A 21,968-nucleotide genomic window follows, 5' to 3' on the forward strand; every position below is an offset into this window, starting at 1 on the left:
AAACAGAAGGTTCCTTAAATCAGTGACAAAAGGATCAGTTATTCTGAAACTGGGTTACAAAGAACTGAAGAAACTGTGATGTTAATGTTCTGCTCTGTTCATGGGGAAGATGTTTTATGTTTTGAGGCTAGCTGCTGATTCTGACAACTTCATCATCAGGCAGGAAAAACTAGGCAAGTAAAAAAAAATCCAAGCATGGGTGAAGGGGAGAGAATAAATGAGTACGCCCACTCTGGTGCTTTGCTGTATATGCAAGGTAGGGTGGGCATTGAGGGGATATAGATGATGCTTGCTGGAAGAATGGATTGCCTGTTTTCTTTAGTGATTTCACACTTTCAATGAACAGAGGAAGAGAAAAGCCCTAATTGAATGATAAATATTTTGCAAGCCAACTATTCACCTTTAATAAATCTGTTTGCTGAAGGCTTTCCCACAACTTGGATGAAAAAAGACTCCTGATGAGAAAAGAGCCACAGTTCATGTTGATTCCTGTCTCTTCTGCTTTGCACTGTGAGCCCTTGTCTCTTGTTCTTATACAGAAAATCCCTCAGAGCCAGAAACTATGTTCTCCTAACAGGGGATATATTTGAACTGTGGCAAATTCGCCCACAGAGAAAATGAGTGGGAATGACGCAGTTGCATTCCTACAAGCTGAACTGAAAATCAGTCACAAAGTGTTCAAAGCCTAGACCAATAGAAATCTTGAAAAAGAAGTAGGGTTCTTATTGCCAGGACACTGTCACCCAGATACTTGCATTACCTATTTCCACTCAAAATCTCCTAAGTAGGAAGCTTTGCTGACTTAGCATAAGATAAGAGGAAAAACAACATTAGCAAGTTAAAAGTGTGTTTTTCAAATCCAAATGAATAACCTCTTTTCTGCTCAAGACTTTTCAGAATTATTCTATCCAGTTTCACTGGTCAAAGAGTGTTGAAACTGTCTGGGTTATTCTCAGCACCTTCGTACATTGTATATAATGCAATGTATTTGTGGCAGAAATATTTATGGCCATTCAGTATTTTCATTCCTAACTGCTGAAACAGAGAGCTGTAGCCCTCTGCTATTCACCCACTGTCACACATAACATGCAGGACATGGATCATGGTAGCATGCTTACGGTTCTGCTGTCTTTATCCATTGTCACTTCCTCTAGTCCTAAGAGATAAAAACAGAGCAGCACTGGAAGGCAGCACTTTGACTACAGGCAAGAGTGGTGCCAGCCATTAAAGAGAATATGCTCACACAGCCTTCCCAGTACAGAAACCTGCAAATACATGGCAACAAAGAGCATGGGGATGGCAACTGACTGACTGACACAGTGATCAGAAACAGTGAGTGGGCTAGGGATGCAATAATCAAAAGAAGATTTGATTGATGTACATCAATGTTCCCAAATGGGGGTAACCTAAATTAATTACCTCTAACAATATCTGAGCATCTAAGGAAAGACACAAGACCCACAGAGGAGAAACAACGACTGAAAAAAGGTATTGTTGATTGGGCTGCTTTAACTGTAGATACAGGTGTGTCCCTTCCAGTACCCCAAGCAGAAAATCTGGAGCACAATCTCTTCTTTCACCACTAGATGCCACTGAATGGCTTTCATTGCAGGCCTGAATTACAAAGTTTCAAAAGTTAAAACGTTTCACGAGAATGTTTCAGTAATTTTTGGATGCAGCTGCAGCAACACAAGCAGGATTTCAAATAACCATTTTTCATGTCAAAGAGCAGTAAGTTCCAGCACAATTTAGACACTACAATACCAAAGCATACCTGCTTCATCAGTAGTGATAGTGAGCTCATTGCTGGCCTCACTCTTGCCTATACGATTCTTGGCATACATGCGAATGTTGTAAGTTGATGAAGGATGGAGGTCAATGATAGTGGCTTGGTTCAGCTGAGGAGAAACATCTCTGGTTCTCTGAACAGAATCCCAAGAGTCTATTTAAAAAGAGATTAAAATAAGAAAGACAAAAATTACATTAACATCACTAAAACAAGCATGCAGTTAAAACATCTCCCAGGGCAGGATACTGCCATTACTGAATTAACCCAAAAATTCCCTGCTGGGACAAGTGAATTGAGTGAACACCTTCCTTGACAGCTCTTCTGCTCCAAGCATGGTGATGGGAACAATGCAATCTCAGCCTCAGAGTTTCCACTTTTCTGTGTGTGTACATACTTTTTTTTTTTGCTATTATTACACTGGAACCATTGTAAATTGTGGTGGAAGTTACTGCCCTTACGAGATCCTCACCCCGTGAGAAGACTGGTTGCTGGGTAAGGAGTTAATAAACAAGAATGGGGGATCTAGCAGAGATGAGGCAGACAGCTTGATCCCAGATTCCAGGACACATATGCAAACGGTGAGAACGAGCTTGCAGCGCTAGACACAGGGTCCAGCATTCTGTGATGCTGTTTCCCTGACTCATGAAGTGAAACAGCAGGAGCAGTTAAATACAAGTGGAACGTAGAAACCTCTTATCTATTTGCATGTATAAAAGGATAAAAAGAGGAGGATATTGTTACTATTCATGCTTACAACTCATCTGCCTGTTATGTTTTAATAAATTCTTCAGAAATACAAAAGAAAAAGGATGGAAACACAGTAACCCCTCCTTTTCATCCAAACATTCAGCTGCTGCAAACAAAATAAAAGAATTTATCTGTGTAAAGCATCTGGATGTCTTTTATGAGTTGTCATCCTTCATTTCTTTCTTACTGCAGGCAATGTTCCTCCTTCAACCTCTGCAGCATCCCATGGGGATGTCACTGAAGGCATTACAGAAGTGTTTTACAGTATGGGTCACCGTAGGCAGGATTGCAGATAGCTCAGCAGATAAGAAAGGCTAGTTTAAAAATAAAAAGCTCATTCAAATACAAAATATTTGCACATCTTGTGTAAACTCTTCTATATGAGCTTGATAAATGATTCACAAATTGTCAGAATGACATAGAAACAGAATTGGGTAGGCTGGAAAAGTCCCTCAAGGTCATCAGGTCCAACCACTGCCAAGCCCACCACTAAACCATGTCACTAAGTGCCACATCTACACCACCTCCAGGGATGGTGATTGCACCACTTCCCTGGGTAGCTTGTTCCAGTACCTTTAAAGCCTTTCAGTGAAGACATTTTTCCTAATATCTATTCTAAAATTCCCCTGGTGCAACTTGATACTTTTTACTGTTGTTTGTTACTTGGGAGAAGAGATTTGAAATCAAAAGCAGGAGTCTATGGTACATATTAGGTACTGAAATCATGTAAACAAATCTGAAAAAAAATCTAGTGATTCTTATTAGATTAAGGAATTACATTCCATTTCAGAATTCCCATTCTGGGCTCCTCGATTCTAGGAAGATGTTGAGGTGCTTGAACGTGTCCAGAGAAGGGCAACAAGGCTGGTGAGGAGATTGGAGCACAAGTCCTGTGATGAGAGGCTGAGGAGTTGGGGCTGTTCAGCCTGGAGAAGAGGAGGCTCAGGGGAGGCCTTCTGCTCTCTACAACTACCTGAAAGGAGGTTGTAGCCAGCTAAGGGTTAGTCTCTTCTCCCAAGCAATCGGTGACAGAACAAGAGGACAGAGTCTCAAACTGTGCCAGGACAGGTTTAGGCTGGATGTTAGAAAGGACCTTCACAGACAGAGTGATTGGCATTGGAACGGGCTGCCTAGGGAGGTGGTGGAATCACATCCCTGGAGGTATTTAAAAGGACACTGGATGAGGCACTTAGTGTTGTGGTTTAGTTAATTAGAAGGTGTTGGGTGATAGGTTGGACTCGATGATCTTGAAGGGTCTTTTTCAAGCTGGTTAATTCTGTGATTCTGTGATAAAGAAAAAGGATATTAAAACTCACAGTCTTCTGAACATTTAAAAGTAGGGTTCCATTTATTTATTTGCAACTACTGCATGAGCTTCAGGAGTGTATTCTGATATATGTATCTCCTTTTTGAAGGGTAATGTCAACTGCTAAAAGCAGTCCCTCCAAAGTGAGTCATTCCGGAGAGATATCAAGCAATTTATCTCCAAAACTGTTTTAAGCTTTGAAAAATGTGTTAATAAAAACAAACAAACAAACAAACCCCCACCAAAAACCAAACTCAAAACCAAAACCAAACACCAACTTTTTGTTTTCTTCTGGCAAACCCTAAAAATACTTGCTGACGTCCACATAGTAAGTAACTGAGTGGGGTATTACGATTTACTCTGCTCTCATGAGACCACACCTGGAGTAGTGTGTGCAGTTCTGGAGCCCCTAAAACAAGAAGGACATAGAACTGTTGGAGCGAGTGCAGAGGAGGGCCACAAAGATGATCAGAGGGCTGGAGCAGCTCTGCTGTGAGGACAGGCTACAAGAGTTGGGGATCTTCAGACTGGAGAAGAGAAGACTTCAGGAAGACCTTACAGTGGCCTTCCAGTAACTGAAGGGGGCCTACAGGAAGGCTGGGGAGGGACTATTTACATGATCTTGTAATGACAAGACGAGAAGTAATGGATTTCAACTGGCAGAGTTGAGATTTAAACTAGATGTCAGGAAGAAGCACTTTACAGTGAGAGTGGTGAAACACTGGAACAGGTTGCCCAGGGAGGTTGTGGATGCTCCCTCCTTGGAGGTGTTTGAGGCCAGGTTGGTTGAGGCCTTGAGCAACCTGTTTTAGTAGAAGGTGTCCCTGCCTATTGCAGGTGGTTGGAACTAGATGATCTTTGAGGTCCCTTCCAACCTAAACCACTCTGTGATTGAGCTTCTGTCTTTTACTGTAGTTCCAGAGAGATGTAAAATCTACTTATTATAGTGATGTGGTGATAACTCAATAACCAGAGTTATTAAGCAGGTATTCTTTATTATGGCTCTGGAGAGGGTGAGAGAATCAATCCATCTAACACCCCATACTAGGGTTTAGAATTAGCAAGATTATATTGACAGGTTGCATGCATATGCATTACATTCTCTAGAAGAAGTGGGAACATGCAAAGGATTTCCCAGAATTATTTATGAGGTGCCCACCTCAACCACACATTCTCTGTTTGGCGAGGTGGTGGTCTTTGGATGTATTCTGGGGGTCTCTCTGATGAAGGCTTGAGGTCTTTCTCATGTTGAACTTTCGAACTCTTGCAATTCTGCACTTCAAGTGGTCAGGACTAGGGACCAATTTTCATGGTTTCCAGGCAGGTTGCAAATTCTTTCCTCTTCAAAGACATTCTTTTCCTATCTTCAGGGTTGCCCTGTTCTATGGTTTGACTCCCTTGTTAACTGCCCCCTCTGCAAGTGCACTCATCTGTGCAACAGGGCTTAGGACTTAGAGCGACCCACTGTACACCTAGCAAGGAAATCACAGAATTCAGTGGGCTGGAAGGCACCCTTGAAGGCGCAACCTGACTGCAGGGAGCAGGGACATCTTTAACTACATCAGGTTGCTCAGGGGCCCATCAAGTTTGACCTGGAATGTCTCCAGGCATGGGGCCTTCACCTGGGCAACCTGCTCCAGTATTTCATTACCTTGACCGAGAAGACCTTCCTGCAAACTAAATACATTCTTATCTGGAAAGACTAAGAAAGCACAGAAAACAAACCACAATGGGCTAGCTGAAAAGCTAATAAACAAAGAAAAAACACCAAACAAACAAAAAGACCCCAACAAAACACCCAACCCAAACAAATAAATGAAAGAGAAAAAAAAAAATCCAAACAAACCCAAAACCAAATCACCAAACCCAAATGTCAAAGGAAAAGAATGGAATTGCTACAGAGTTCTTTAATCCACTCACAAAACGTTACACTGAGACATTTCTCACGTTTCTATCAAAAGGACCTAGCGATAATGTACTCTTTTATTAAAGCGAGCAGCATCCCCCTCGTTCCTAAAAGAAGATCCCAAGCCTTGGGATCACTCCGTGACAGACAAGCGGCTGCTCCGGGAGGCGACCGCTCGCCCGCTGGCCCGGCCCAGCGCTGCCATCAGGTGGCCGCTGCCGGTACCGCGCCCAGCCAGCACTCGGCTGGCCGCCCTGCTGCTCCCGGCTCAAGCTTGCAGGACACAGCCAGCCCTGAGAAGGCATCTGCCTGCTGAACTCAGTTTACATGTGAGCGCAAAGAAGCGCGAAGGTTCTCTCCCTGCAGATCAGGATTTAAGGGCAGCTGATGCTGCGTTTGTCCCTCAGCTTTCCCTATCGACCGAAAAATTAGAAAGCATAAAGAGACAGAGTCAGAAGCAGAGAATGGTGTGGGCTGGAAAGGACCTTTAAACGTCATCTCCTGCAGGGAACAAGTGGCTCTTGAACTAGATCAGGTTTCTCTGAGCCCTGTTCAAGCTAACCTTGAATGTTTCCAGGGATGGGATGTTTGCCACCTTCCTGGGCAACCTGTTCCAATGTTTCACCACACATCGTTAAAATAATAAATAAATAAATTCCTTATATCTACTTTAAATCTATCCTCTTTTAGTATAAAGCCACTACCCCTTGTCCTATTGCAGCAGGCTCTACTAAAATCTTTCTTACAGGCATCCTTAACTTTCTTATAGGCCTCCTTTAAGTACTGGAAGGCTGCATTAAGGACTTCATGGAATCTTCTCTTTTCCAGGCTAAACAACTACCAGCTCTCTCAGCCTTTCATTACAGGCCAAGTGTTCCAGCCCTTGAAGGACCTCCAGACCCGTTCCTATCTTTAAACATCTTTGCATGCCTATGATGGAAAAGTCAGGACTTTTCATCAGTGGTCTGAGTTCTGCAAAGATGGGCATTGAATCTATGTTGTTTCTCCATGGTGACTGGACCCTACAAATATTACACACCTATGTGACAGGCATAGATTCTGACCACAGTTCATGAGTGCTCCAAGCTCTTATTCACACAGATGAAGGACCCCATGATTTTTCTGGAGAACACCTAATGTAATCTTTTTTTTTTTTTGCCTGACAGCATGGCAGGGGTAGGTAGGATACAAGAAGGCAGCGTTATATAGTGAAGTCTGTGCATGTTGTGTGTTCACCTGCATATGCTGTGAAACTGAAAAGTTCTGCAGTTTTCGTTCTTGAGAAGCCTAAACGATGCATTCTGCTGTAAATGCATTTCTGAGTCCTCAGAGTAGGCAATATAGTTGGGAAATTCTCACTAAACACAACTGTGCAGTTTATGGCTTTACTCTGGCCTTGGCAAAATGTTCCCTGAGCCTACCATCTGGATTGTGAATGTTTTAGCTAAATTTTCTTCTGCCTCTCTAGTGTCTTGAAACTATGAGAAGTTTTCTTAATTCCTTCTTATAACTTTCCCAACTACCCTGTGCAAGTTTTTCAGTAACCATCTTTGATGTTTTATCTCCTTGATGATTTAATTAATGACCAACATTAATGATCCACATTCAATTAACGACCACAATTCAGAAACTTGATCCTAGTTTCTCCATTCAGCCTCAGATTCTAAAATTCAACCTTTCCATTGTTTAGCACTGAGATGAAGATAATCTGCTCTTTTTTTCAGATGAGACCTTCAGTATTTGTCTTTATGTATAGATGAAGAAATATTTTCTCCAACACTTATTAAACAACTCACTATTTTTCCTTCAATTTTGTAACCTTTATCACAATATTGTGCTTTGATGTTTCCATCCAAACTAATGAAGCTTCATTTGTTGTCTTGTTATTGATTTACTATACTGTATTACAGCAATGTAATTTTTCACATTGATTACTACTTAATCTTTGAATAATTCTGCATTATCAGTTGAAAACATTGAGCTAACAAAGATGTTTTAGAGCTCTGAAGTCCCTTTTTTGCCTCTTCCTAGAGGGTGTCATGGTGAGCGACATGACTCAAAAACACAAGTGAAGTTTTAGGGTGAGAAAACAAGCATGACTTTCAAAAACTGTTCTGGAGCAAGTGGGTGGTTGGAAAGAAAAGAATCAAAAATAAAAGAAATCCCAGAAACTTACGTTTCTTGACAGCATCCTTGCCTAGTCTACATCTCTGAAGCTCTGAGTCCTGACCACAACCTCAGTGGGGAATTTTCACTTGTAATCTTTCAGGTACTGTGATCAATTTCATTAGAAAAGCCAATGCAACAATGGTAATTGACTATTTACCAGTCTTGAAAATAATTTAGTAATGAAAGCATCACAACAATATTCGCTAAGTAAAACAAAAGGGAAAAAAAACAATGTAACTAAAAAGAAGGGTAAATTTCAGAATTCTAAGAAGTACATTTTAAAATCTCAGAACTAAAGACTATAAATGTACTACAGTTGCTTTGATAAACAGTTTGTTTCACTGAGAAGCACACATAGAAAATTCCTACTAGTGGAGTGGACTCTGTCTCCTTACAAATAGTGCAACAAACTCCTATATAAAATAGTAGAATATGATTTTTCAGGATCTTTTGCATCATACTTGAAATATGAAAATTGCAATGCAATTTCCTTTCCAGTCCTTTCTCAAATCATGACTCAGACATAGTGCTTACCTATGTGCCTAATTTTAAGTGTGATCTTACATCACAAACATAGTTTCAACATACCTTGAATATCTTTAAATAGAGAGGGAATATTTTGGGGGCTTAACACATTCAAGAATAGGACCCTATTATGACTTAAGGGGTTATATCTATCTATCATAGAATCAACCAGGTTGGAAGAGACTTTCAAGATCATCCAGTCCAACCTATCACCCAGCCATATCAAATTAACTAGACCATGGCACTAAGTGCCTCATCCAGTCTTTTCTTGAACACAGACAGTGACTTCACCGCCTCCCTGGGCAGCCCATTCCAATGGCAAATCACTCTCTCTGTGAAGAACTTCCTCCTAAGATTATCAAGTGTATACCTCACCTGGCACAACTTCAGACTGTGTCCTCTTGTTCTTTTGCTATCTATCTATCTATCACTCACTATTCACCTTATTATATTTTCATTGATGTCACCACATAGTGACCCAGCAGAGAAGTATCAGCTTGTACCAGCCTGCCAATATGTGCCACCAATCTCATCCTTCAACATACTTTCAGTAGACTACTGAAAACTCTGCATGATGCTTCAGAAAACTACCACACAGTGTTCTTCTAGAAATTGCCATAGCTATCCTTATCGCTGCTAAATTTCCAAGGAAGATGCATGCGTTCATAAACAGAAAATAACTTCTAAAAGTCAGCACTGCAGGAAAAGATAGCTTTGTAAAGGCAGGTATTTTTCATCTGTAGGGAAAAAGAGCAAATGAAAACAAACAAAAAATCCAAATGAAGAAAAGGTAGGAACAGGGACCAAGAATCATCTAGCAAAACTGTCACACCATCTATCCCCTAGAATTATTTGGTTTACAACAAAATATGTTCCATTTAGATGTATGTTTCTCTGGTAAAATGAAAAAAGCAGCAACTGCTAAACTTAATGTCCTTACTAAACCAAAAACCTACCAACCAACCAAAAAACTCCAAAATCCGCAACAAACAAATGAAGATAAATCTTACTTTGATTAGATAAACCGTAGTAAAACTTTCCATCAAGCATTTTCAATTTATAAATTATCTTCTAGGATACAAATTCAGTGGTGAATGACATGAGGTGGGGATTACTTCAGAGGAAGATTATTTCTTACCGGACTTGTTCTTGCATTCAATATCGTAGCCAGTGATTAGGCTGTTTCCATCAAATCCCATGGTCCATCTCAGGGCAATACTGCGTGCTCTCACCTCTCTGATTTCTATTTCAGGAGGGTCAGGGGGCTCTGAGCAAACACACACACGCACACACACAGAGTTAGCATCAGAAGAAAGCCTATGCACTTAACAAGATAACATTAATGAGCATGGCACTGGCATAGCTTACTGGTGGTAAGCTCCTGTGGCATTTTCTTCTGTCATTCATTAGTACCCTGAGTCAGTCACCTGCTGAAGAACATTCAACAGAGGGAGGAAAAGTCACTTTTCAACTAGGCCTCACTGATGTAATCTTGAATATTGACCTCTCTTTAATCTCCTTATATGCAACAGAGCTACTTTTCCTTAAAAACACTCCAGATTGGACTGTTGATGGTAGAAAAGGCTTTTGTCTTGAACACCACATTTCACTGATACTTCTACATTTTTTTACACAGAAGGTGGTAGTAGAGATATCATCACTAAACACAGAAATGCTACATTTGGTGGAGGGCATAAGTAAAATGTCCAGCTCTTTGAGTATGTTTTAAAGTCTTAATAACATGTTAATTTGAAAACACTACCAAATTACACTAAAGTCTCTTTCCGCTTCTGTAGTTAAGGTTGTGAATAAATAGCATTTATAGCCATCCTGATGCCCCTTTACACTGTCACAGCCATTTAAATAAGCAGTGGTGTGAGTAAGAATCTGTCCCCAAAATCCGCCTGATTTTTTTCTAAAGAGTTGCTTTAGGCATTCACTGAAATCTTCTGTTACTTAAAGTGAAGAACAGGGAGAAAGAAATTTGCAAGTCCTAGAAATCTGTTGTATGCATGCTCAAAGGCTTACAAGCACAGGAACAAGCATCACACAGGAAAAATCAGTGGCCAGTGGCCACGTCCTGCCCATAATCTGCATCTCAAATACTGTCACTTTCAGACGCTGCAGAACTTGCTGCTGTCTGCCTGAGTGAAACCCTGCAGGGGGAAAACCCCAGCCCCAGGCATCATAGGTTTCTTGAGTTTGCATTTTGCAAACTGATTACAGATTATTTTGACTGATTAAACTTGAAATATTTTGTTTAAAGAGCCACAAGTAGGTTTAACATTTCTATAGATACAGAAGTCAGATCACTTCATTTCAGACTCAGGTTTTAAGCACATTTGTTCTTTAAAAACAAATGCAACTCCTCCTCCCAAGGAGTAACCCTCCATATCCACTGTCTATACTGAAGGTGATAGTTTCAAATATCTTTAGTGGATTATCAGCTAGTGTATTTAAGGAAAAAAAACAACTCTTTATTAATATGTACACATCTGGAAAGACTTGAACTTATCCTTTGTTTAGATTTAATTTGTAATTCTGGAGATGAAAGACTGAGAATTTTAATGCAGCTCCTCATTTCTTTGACAATGAGGAATACATTTGATTAGGAATCAGAGCTTCCCTCCCCCAACAGATTTCTGAGGATGGCATACACTTACTGTACTACAATAGCTGTGTTTTTTTCCTTATGTTGTCCTCTTCCTACCTTGCACAGTGAGCTGAATTATTCCACGGTCCTCCCCATAAGAATTGATGGCATGGCAGGAGAAGAAGCCAGAATCTTCACGCACAGTTGGCAAAATCTATAGGTGGTTAGAAAAGAAGTGCTTGATTTAACAGCACACATAGAAAGTAAACCAACAGCTTTTCTGTGTGGTGCAAGAAAAGAATGTACAAATGTTTTACTTGACAGCAATGAAGAGATATTTCATGTTACACACATACATAAACACACACATATACATAGAGAAGCATCCAAAATACTGAGATATATCAAAGCAAGCAACATCTGGGCTGAGAAAGCAGGCTACCAGCTCCACATATGTTGTCATGAGCTGGAGCACCACCTATTCCTATAGCTTCTCATTAGGAGTCTTGTTTACAGTTGCTCACAAGTTTGCCAAGTATTTAACAGCTGGCTGAAATTTTCAGTACAAAATGATGCCTCCTGCTGCCTCCAAATCCTCCCAGTTATTTCTGAAAATAACTCAAGTGGCTGAAGGCTGTGTGGAGGAAATAAAGATTAAAACACTGGAGGTGAACCTCGCAGTATTCACTATGGTGCCTCAGCATAAAATTTCGAGTGGTCTTTCTTTTCAGTTTTTATTTACTAACATATAAAGTTGGATGCAATGATCACCATGAACTTTTTTTCTACAGGACCACTGCTTCATTCAACATACAATAGAGAAAGAAGATATTCTAAGTAACATTTCCCCCCTCATTGTTCAGAGTGTTGCTCCACACTTTATTTACTGCACACAATTCAAACTATACCCTGAAGACAGACTTAATCATATTCTCATAGCTTTTTCTATGGTGTTCACCTATTTAATACCTATGTCAGAAACATGAGTGAATTTATTTTAATAAAGCCTGATATCATGAAGAGTATTACCCCCATTTTGTGTGGGGAATTAAGGAATCAGACATCTGGTAATCAGACATCTGGTAATGTTTGTGGATGCTTGATAAGTTGCCATATATGAGCTAAGCCACAGTGACTCCATATTCTAGTTACTCCTCAGCAAAGCCAAGGTATTATGAGCTCAACTCTTATTCCCTGTTTAAGATAAATTGATTAATTTCCTAGTCACTACAAAGATACTAGAGACTTATCATCTGAGATGTGGTAACTTGTCAAACTGTGTTAAGCTGCACATGTGGCTGAGCTTTAAGATAGGAAAACAAAATTTTTCAGAGCTCAATTTAATACACCTAGGGCCTTCTTTTTTTTCCCACTCAGAGTCCTTAGCAATAAATAGCATTTCATGTGTTCATAACAGCTTCCATTGAGTTAAGCTGCAGCTATGAGAGCTTAGTACTTCTGCAAATCAGACCCCAAGGGCTCAAGGCAAGTACCTAGAAAACAAAGAACACACAATTATTGGCCACCTGTGAAAAGTTTGGTTTCAATGATCAGCCTTGCATTACACAGTGTCTTTCATTACTCATCCCTAATTCAATGCTAGAGAAAATCCAAGTCATGCCTGACTGAGGCAGGGGTCCTGCAGAAAAAGTAAAAGCTGAGTATATAACTAAATATAGCATTGTCATGCACACTTAAAAAAGCACTGAGTTAAAAGCTTCAGAGGCAGCATTAATCCTGACATTTTCTATTTAGGGACACTTTATTTCTCAGAAGACAAAGGCTTTCTATGTAACATACATATGGATGTGGACTGCTAGTACCATACAAAAGTGCTTCAGAAGAGATATCTCCAAGCAGGCCTGCAGCCTTCCAGAATGAAATACTGTTGTGCATCCAGTCATTATCTTATTAAAGTCAGTAAGATGAGTGACAGGAGAGAAGTCTAGGGGTCTACCCTATACCTAAATATTATTTGAAACACAAATACACTGATATGAACAAACTAACACATAGAACTCGTTCCTCATCATAGAAATCAATGACAAACCTCCCTTACAGAGAGAGAAAACAGATTTGTAGTGGATATCATCCAAAACAATTATTGGACAGTAAAGAAAGCAATATACCTTAAGGTTTATAGTAGAATACGGAAAATCACCAGAGGCCTAGAGAATTATTTCCTTGAGTCTAGTAAAAATGACTCTAAGAATGTGACTGAGAAAATGGAAAATCAAGACTGAGCAGCTATGTGAGGTGGTTTGGTTTTTATTCTGGTGGGTTGGTTGGTTTGGGTTTTTGAATTCTTTTATATTTCATGAAGGCACGTGTTACAATATAAAGGAATAGCTTGATAGCTTGCCCGTGTTGGTAAATTCTAATTTTTAATGGAAAAAGCTGTTCTGGTATAGTGAGGGCAACAACATAGTCCCACCAACTATAGGTGACACCGAAATAGAGGGGTTTTCCTTGGGGAAACTTGAATCTCCAACGTAGCAGTGCCACTCATGTAATCCCTCAGTCTAACTCAGGTCAGACATTTAGGAGTTAATGGACTTCTACATATTGCTTTGTAAAGTAAGTCCAGATGCATAGCTTCATGCCACCAGACAGCCTCTTGTCACAGAAGCATGAGTGAAGATGCAGGCTCTGACCACTTGGTAACCTCTACTTCAGCATACAGTAGGTGCCAAATATTACTGATGACAGTAGATGTGTCTATATGTGCCTTCCCCTTCCATCTTACTGATGACTAATTTGACTTTGTAAAAGGGTCTTCCAAGCCCCACAAAGTGAAAGGGAGGGAGACAAAGTTCTTTAAAAAGGACTCAGTATTTGGACCACTTCTGTTTAACATCTTTATTGATGACCTTGATGAAGGTGTAGAGTCATCAGTAAGCTTGCAGATGACGACAAGTTAGGTGGCAGTGCTGATCTTCATGAGGGTAAGGAGGCTCTCCAGAGGGACTTGGGTAGATTGAATTGATGGGCCAACATTAACAGTATGAGCCTCAACAAGGCCATATGCTGGGTCCTGCACTTATCTCACCACAACCCCAAGCAACACTACAGGCTTGGGAAAATGTGGCTGGAAAGCTGTCTGGGAGAGAGGGATCTGGGGGTTCTAATTGACAAGCAGCTGAATATAAGTGAGCAGTGTGTACAAGTGGCAAAGAAAGCCAGTGGCATCCTGGCCAGGCTAAGGCATTAGCTCACGTTTCTGAGACAGAAAGGATAACAGGGCTGCATGCCAGGCTCTCTCTCCTATTGTTTGTGGTGCACAGGAAGAAGAAGCTGATTTTTCTGGGGGTGGAACGCAGAGGTTTCCTGTACCTTCTTTTGCTGCCAGATCTCCAGATCTGCACCATGGGTGGAGCAAGTGGTAGAGCTCTGAACTTGTAAGGCAGAGGTAGATGTGCATCTCTAGCAAAACCAAAGCAAACAACTCTCTTAGACATGTAGATGAGTTGTAGGTCACTTTGTTTCCCTACCTGCAGAGTAGAGATTACTTCATCTCCAACTTCCTTGGTGGAAACAAGATAACGGGACATTTCGGGGTTAATGATTCTGTCTTCTTTTTCCCAGCGGACTATGATGGGTTTCTCTCCATGTGCTGTGCAGCTCATTTCCTTCTTCTGACCTTGTGTTGCCAAGGTGGTGTTTGGATAGGAAGTTATCATAGCTGGAACTGAAAACAGAAAAAAAAACAAAAAACAAAAAACAAAACCAAGTAATTCTTTGGTGAGCTGACTAATCTGGTGACACAGTGCTGTCCTTTCAGTCCGCGTCTCATTCAGCTTGTTGGTATTCACAGTATCATAGTATCATCAGGGTTGGAAGAGACCTCACAGATCATCAAGTCCAACCCTTTACCACAGAGCTCAAGGCTAGACCATGGCACCAAGTGCCACGTCCAATCTTGCCTTGAACAGCTCCAGGGACGGCGACTCCACCACCTCCCCGGGCAGCCCATTCCAGTGTCCAATGACTCTCTCAGTGAAGAACCTTCTCCTCACCTCCAGCCTAAATTTCCCCTGACGCAGCCTGAGGCTGTGTCCTCTCGTTCTGGTGCTGGCCACCTGAGAGAAGAGAGCAACCTCCTCCTGGCCAGAACCACCCCTCAGGTAGTTGTAGACAGCAATAAGGTCACCCCTGAGCCTCCTCTTCTCCAGGCTAAACAATCCCAGCTCCCTCAGCCTCTCCTCGTAGGGCTGTGCTCGAGGCCTCTCACCAGCCTCGTCGCCCTTCTCTGGACACACTCAAGCATCTCAATGTCCCTCCTAAACTGGGGGGCCCAGAACTGAACACAGTACTCAAGGTGTGGTCTAACCAGTGCAGAGTACAGGGGCAGAATGACCTCCCTGCTCCTGCTGACCACACCATTCCTGATGCAGGCCAGGATGCCACTGGCTCTCTTGGCCACCTGGGCACACTGGTATTTGACCAGACAGACAAAACTGTAAGAAATTAATTTACTTTTATTCCTGTGTAAAAGCTTTCTCTCAGGCTTGAAGATGAGCCTCAAAGGGCATATGGATTAGAGGAGCTGAGACTGGACAATGGGGCTGTAGAAACAAGAAGATGCGAATTCAAAGGAAGCCTGGCTCTGCTTGCTCTACTGCTCACAAGACAACTTATAACATAAAGATACTGCAAGTAATAAGCATTTGGATACAAACCCAACACAGAACTGACAAAAAATTCACACTCCTGATGAGTAAATGTTCTATTTGACGACAAATATGTAGTTCACTATTTTGTGTGGCAATAATGACCTACTACAATGAGGGCTACGTTAAGTCAGCAGCTGTACAAAACTAAAAGGGAAGGTCTGCACCAAAAAAGCTTACAGGCCATGTATGTGCCGAGTGCAGAGTTAAACTGTACTGAACCAAAAGTATAATTAAACTGACAATAAATCTAGCTAGTTTTGTACTTTTATTGTATTCAGAAGGCATTTGTGGAACAGTTGGGACATAATTGTCAACCTCATTAATCATTCATGACTTCAAAAAAATTTCTTGTTGAAAAAATTGCTCTCTTGCTAGCAAGAATAGAATCAAAATGCAAGCAGCTTCACATTTTGGATTACAAAAAATCCTGGAAATAGGAAGAAAAGAAATTCTCATAGTGTTGTTACTGCAAATCTTTCAAAATATGACATTTTTTTGCGATGTGGTGGTCTCTTGGGTGACCTCAGTGGCCTCCCATATGGTTTGTCCACCTAGGAATAGCATCTGAACATCTGTGAGTAGGAAGAATCAAGGCCTGTGAGCTTGTCTTTGAATTCCAACTCTCTTCCCACTTGGGAGAAGCTGGAAGGCACTTGACAGCACAGAGAATTCCTCTCTTTTGAATGAATCTGTCCACTTCCTTCAAAGCATATGAGGAGTCTCTTCTCTATGCTCTTGTACTCAGGACTGCCTCCTGCAATAGCCCTGCTCTGGTTATTTTATGCATGAGCACTTGCTTCTTCTTATGAGAACCTGTCATTCCATCTGGATTTCTCTGGCTCTCTATTTTAAGAAGACCGTTATTTTGAAGCCTTCCCAGTCTTCCCTCCTGCATAGGTTGCTACCAAACAGAAAAAAAAGAATCCTTATTTAAATGAATTATTATAATTGCTGTTCTGAAATATTAATTCTTAGTGGCATGACCTTTTCACTTGCCAGAGCTGTTGATGCTTGGATATGACAATATGTCAGGATGTAGCCCTTTCTGTTCAAAGGCTTCCTGAACTAAAAGAAACAGATCTGAAAATTAACAGGTCTGTGGAGCTGTGGATTAGTTATGAATGGGACCTAATTACAGCAAGAATTCTTAGAAAAGTCTTGTGTGAGACATGAGGCTTTTTAGACACTGATGTACATTAGTGATGAAGTATGTCTTGTTTAACTGTTTGGATATTAGGTACCTATGGATTTTGTTGAAGAGGAGAATTCAAAGAAAAGAAATTATGAATATTCAGAACAGAAAAATAGGACAGGTCTGATTCAATCTTTCAGAGAAAGAAAATAGCATCACTTTTGTCTGGCACCTGTCCATGTATTAATATGTTATTTTCAGGAGTCATTTTTTGTGGTCACATTCTTTGTGCTTCCAAACACAGAAGCTGACATATTAGGCCTATGTAGCTGCATATGTGCAGTTGAACCTATGTGTGCTCATCTGCAACACTTGAAGCAGACCAATCTATCTTTTTATGTATTCTGTTCATCACTAAGGAACCAGATTCAAACAAGCAGCAGACTATTAAGGAGTCCCTGTTAACATCATTACCACATGTCGCCACCTTTCTTCATTCTGTAATCTTCCACACCTCTCACTTGACCCTTTCTTCTTCATTCACTGCAACTCTCAACATCACTCTCTTTTCCCCTTCATGTGACATGCTTCAGTCTCTTTCATCTCTTTCTTCTCATCCTACTGTTACCTCCTCAGGTCCTCACTTATTCCCTCACCCCTGTTTTCCTCCTTCAACCTTTTTTTCCATCTGGAACTAAATCATGCCAACCTTCGAAGTTACCAAAACATTTTTTTGTTACAGTCTTCCTTCCCATCATTACCTCCCTACTTTGAATTTCTATGCTGATGAAAAGAGGATGATCACAGGCCACCCAGGAGCTGAGAGCTGCTGTGTGCCTTCCCACAAGGTACCTTTGCTTCCAGGATGCCCATAGCCCCAGGTGGGCCATGAATGCTCAGCATTCAGAGCACGTGAACCTTTTATGGGCATGTCTGCACTCCTCCTGCTTCAAGGGCAGGAACATAGAGTGTGCAGCCACAGAAAACAGGGCATCTGGATTTGAATTTCAATCCCACAGATCTCAAAGAGCATGCCTCTAGAGGGTTCATTCCTTCCTCACTTTCAGGTCTCCAAAATGGTTGTCTACCAAGAGTTCCCTGATGGGTGACAGTGCCAAACCAAACACCTTGACTATCTTGCTTGCTTTTTAAGAAAACAGAGGCTAGCTGTGAAGCTTGGGTTTTTTTTCCAACTAAATTTCTTAATAAAAGCAGCATAAAAATATGTGAAGAAAGATGACTTTATTCTTCAGATACAGCTTCATCCTTGCTTATCCTTCCCTTCCTCTCACATAATCTTCCACAGAGATTCCTTATTGCCATAGCAATGCCTCACAGCTAAACATTTCCCCTTCTTCTAAAGCTGATTTTTAACTCTTCAAATTTTTATCTCCAATGATCCTAAACCATAAGCTCTTCTTTTTATCTTCCTCTATGTCAAAAGATTTCTGGTAACAAAGTCACAGTGCCAAGGATATTTTAGGCTGTGTATATCTTCATCCTCCAATTATCTCTAATCAAATTACTGATGCAAATAACTGAGCTAAATATGCCAGCTCTTTACTGACAAAATAATCTAGAAAACTGTAAATAAGCAAACTAAACTTGTAATATATATGCATGAGATATTCTCTCTCTCAGGATGTCTTAAAAAGAAGTGAAGACATTTACAAATACATCAAGATGACTCAGATGCCATATTAAATGTGTGTATCCTTTATATCTCTTAATATACTTACTAGTAACATATACAAATAATTATATGTATTTATATAGGAGATTTTTGGAAGGGAAGGGCAAGCTGCTGTGGATATTCAAGAGATGCGTAACATCATCTTCCAAGATTCTTGAGTTTTCCAAACTAGTCAAATCCTCTCTCCTCCGGGGTTTCTGTGGAGCATGCTACGTGGTGCTAGACATTGTTAAAGCTCTATTGGTCAAAACTGGTCAAAATTTGACAAACTTATAGATTTGTCTCTATCTATCTATCTATCTACATATATCTGTGTGTAATATCTCTATCTGTCCTCTGTATGTATATAGCTTATGGTGCTTCCCCTAACAGCCCTTAAAAACAAAGGGGTCCAGGAAGGTTGGACCTACTTCAAGAAAGAACTCCTGAAGGTGCAGCAGCTGTGCCATTGCACTGGAAGATGAGTCAATGAGGGAAGCAGCCAGACTGGATGGGCAAGGAACTGCTAAAGGAATGAAAGATAAAAAAGAGGATGTATTCCTCTGGAAAAGAGGAGAGCTATCTCAGGAAGAGTTCAAGGATGTTGGTAAGTCTTGTAGGAAAAAAATTAGAGAGGCAAAAGCCCATTTAGAACTTAGGCTGGACACTGCTGGTAAGGAGAATAAAAAATGTTTCTATAAATAGATTAAGTGCAAGAGAAGGGCCAAGGACAACCTCCAGTCCTTATTAGATGGAGAGGGGACAAAGGATGAGGAAAAGGCAGAGTTCTTCACAGAGAGAGTGACTGGCATTGGAATGGGCTGCCCAGGGAGGTGGTGGAGGCACCGTCCCTGGAGGTATTCAAGAAAAGACTGGATGAGGCACTTACTGCCATGGTCTAGTTGACTGGCTAGGGCTGGGTGCTAGGTTGGACTGGATGATCTTGGAGGTCTCTTCCAACCTGGCTGATTCTATGTTTCTGTGATTCCATTTCAGAGATATGCACACTGATGCCAACAGCATCAATCTAGGAGATTTCTCTAAAGTTAGGTTTCCACTTGAAGAGATGATTTGTTAGTTCCTTTTCCCAAGAAAATGAATCAGTTTCCAAGAAAACAATTAAGTGGTTTCCTCTTTCTTTGTGACAGTCCAGTAAAGAGCTGTCTCATTGCTTTGTAGTATTAACAACTTCATTGTTGATAATCAAAGTGTAAAATTGAGTAGTCAAGATTGCTATTAAGAATCATGGAAATGGCTCTCACGCAAAATAGAATCATAGAATCATAGAATCAACCAGGTTGGAAGAGACCTCCAAGATCATCCAGTCCAACCTATCACCCTGCCCTATCCAATCAACTAGACTATGGCACTAAGTACAAACCCTTTGTCCCACACTTGAAAACTGAAGCTGGACCTTCACTGAGATTCAGTAAAAATGACTTAATCTGACTTTCTTTGCTGAGCTACTGCTGAGTGTTCCACCAGGAATTGAACGTAAATGAAAATTAAAACAGTTAATTACCTTGACAATGACCAGACTCATTATCCAGAATAAGAAGGTTACAGCAAGTTAGGGAGAAGCCCAAGCAAAGCAACAGGATCTTTTGAATTCTAACCTTCAAGAACTACTAGAAAATCAAAATTCACATTCAGTAAAAAAATATGTAGAGATAACTATTTTTTTTCTCTCTTTTAGCTCATAGACAGAAATAGCCACATGGGAAGCAAGTAAATTGAAAGGCTCCTTATCTGTTCATTTGTAATTAAACACTAAGTATGTAGCATCCATAAATTACTCTAAGACTGACTGAAATTCTCAAGATGTTTAAGAACTACGGCTAACTGTAGTCTCCAAATGCTATTTTTCTAGCAATGTGGCTATGGTCAGAAGAGAGGAATACAACACAGCCAACACCACAATTGATGGGAAGATACCATGTAACACTGTACAAAATGTTTTGAATTGCATGGAAAGTTAAACTGCTAGTCACAGCCAAACAATAATGCAGATTCAAGTTGCTCTTGAGGAAAAGGATGAAAAAGATTCAGCAGATAGAGAAATCTAATGATTTAATGATATGGAGATACTTGAACATTGGAGAGTGTGCTTTATGACAGACATGTCCTGGACTCGGTCACGTATGTGACACCTGACATATCAACATCTCATCATGTCTTTGCTTCTCTTGGTCTGACGATCTTTGCCCTGGCAGAACATCCTTCCCTATAACTTGGCTCCTTCAGAGGAGCATGACAAAACTTTTGTGAAACATCTGTCATCACAGGGGGATTCAGCTTGCAAATATCGGTGCCAAGCTACATATTGTAGGCTTTCTCAGTGGAAAGACAGATATTTATAGATTTCTGTTAACATAACCAGATAAACTGTGCCTTCAAGTCTTTTCTTTGCATTGATCATTCAGGAGCCCTCAATGCCTTACTCTATTGCAGAGATGTGCACGATAATGCTGTAGTGAGAGAAGATGAATGTAATCCCTTTCTTGTTTATTATAACCATTCCAAACTAGAGCACTGTGATCTTTTGATGCAGCTTAAACAACCTTGGGTAAAAATACTATCCTGAATCAGAACAGGAGTTATGATGAGAGAAAATTCCATTCAAGTTGAAATTAATATTTTTTAAAAATTAATTAGCATTCTAATTTAACATTTAAGTTAAATTCCTGGTCAGCCATAGGGAGAATCTTTTTCTGTCCATGACAAATGATATTCTTTTCTACTTCAAATATAAATACCTTCTTCCCCAAACCACTTTCAATCAAGCAATGAAATCCCATATCACTTGCATTTAAAGAAGACTATAATTAGCTAATATTTATTTGTTAACTTACTTTCAAAGATAGCAGACTTCCAGGAGTCAGTAAATGAGTTGCTAAAATTCTTCTATTAACTTCAGTTTTCCCCTTCAGATAAGTGACATTTTTGCTTACTTGAGTAGCACTCCTCCAGAATTCAGTGCTCTGAGTCAGAGAATTTGAAAGCAAGAGGACTCCTTGAGCACTGACTCTAAGCACACAAGTTCTTTGGTAGAACTGTGACTTCTCCAGCAGGTAATATGAATACAATTAGTCCTCATCCTTAAGAGATGTCAAATGGAAAACCAACTACATATCTCAAAGAGTGAAAGAAATAATCACAGAATTAACCAGACTGGAATGACCTTCGAGATAATTGAATCCAACCTATACATAAGTTAACATGAATCAAGTTATTTTCACACAATAATAGATATCTAATTAATGAATATAATTTTCTATCAGTATTTGGTAGTTTTGAAAAAAATACTTCATATTTGGGACCTCCTCATGTTCATCTGTTATGAGTCTCTTTGGACATGTTTTTAGGATAAATATGAGAAAAATCAACTTAGAACATTTAAATATTTCATGAAAGTGAATTTGTAATTCACTATTTACTATATTTCTTGGAATTAGG

The 21,968-nt window shown here is 40.3% G+C and overlaps 1 protein-coding gene across 9 annotated transcripts in view; it reads right to left on the reverse strand.

The window, feature by feature from the left end:
• The window catches only part of DSCAM (DS cell adhesion molecule), a 459,192-nt gene that overhangs the window by 102,063 nt on the left and 335,161 nt on the right, over positions 1-21,968 (reverse strand). For all 9 annotated transcript variants that reach the window (XM_064152540.1, XM_064152541.1, XM_064152539.1 and 6 more), the window contains 4 exons: positions 14,527-14,723; positions 11,153-11,249; positions 9,581-9,709; positions 1,775-1,942 (listed from right to left, as the gene is read on the reverse strand). In XM_064152540.1, coding sequence (XP_064008610.1) covers positions 1,775-1,942; positions 9,581-9,709; positions 11,153-11,249; positions 14,527-14,723 — 591 coding nt within the window. The remainder of the gene's footprint in view (positions 1-1,774; positions 1,943-9,580; positions 9,710-11,152; positions 11,250-14,526; positions 14,724-21,968) is intronic.

This window comes from Pogoniulus pusillus, chromosome 12 (assembly GCF_015220805.1).
Source record: "Pogoniulus pusillus isolate bPogPus1 chromosome 12, bPogPus1.pri, whole genome shotgun sequence".
NCBI classification, from domain to species: Eukaryota; Metazoa; Chordata; class Aves; order Piciformes; family Lybiidae; genus Pogoniulus; species Pogoniulus pusillus.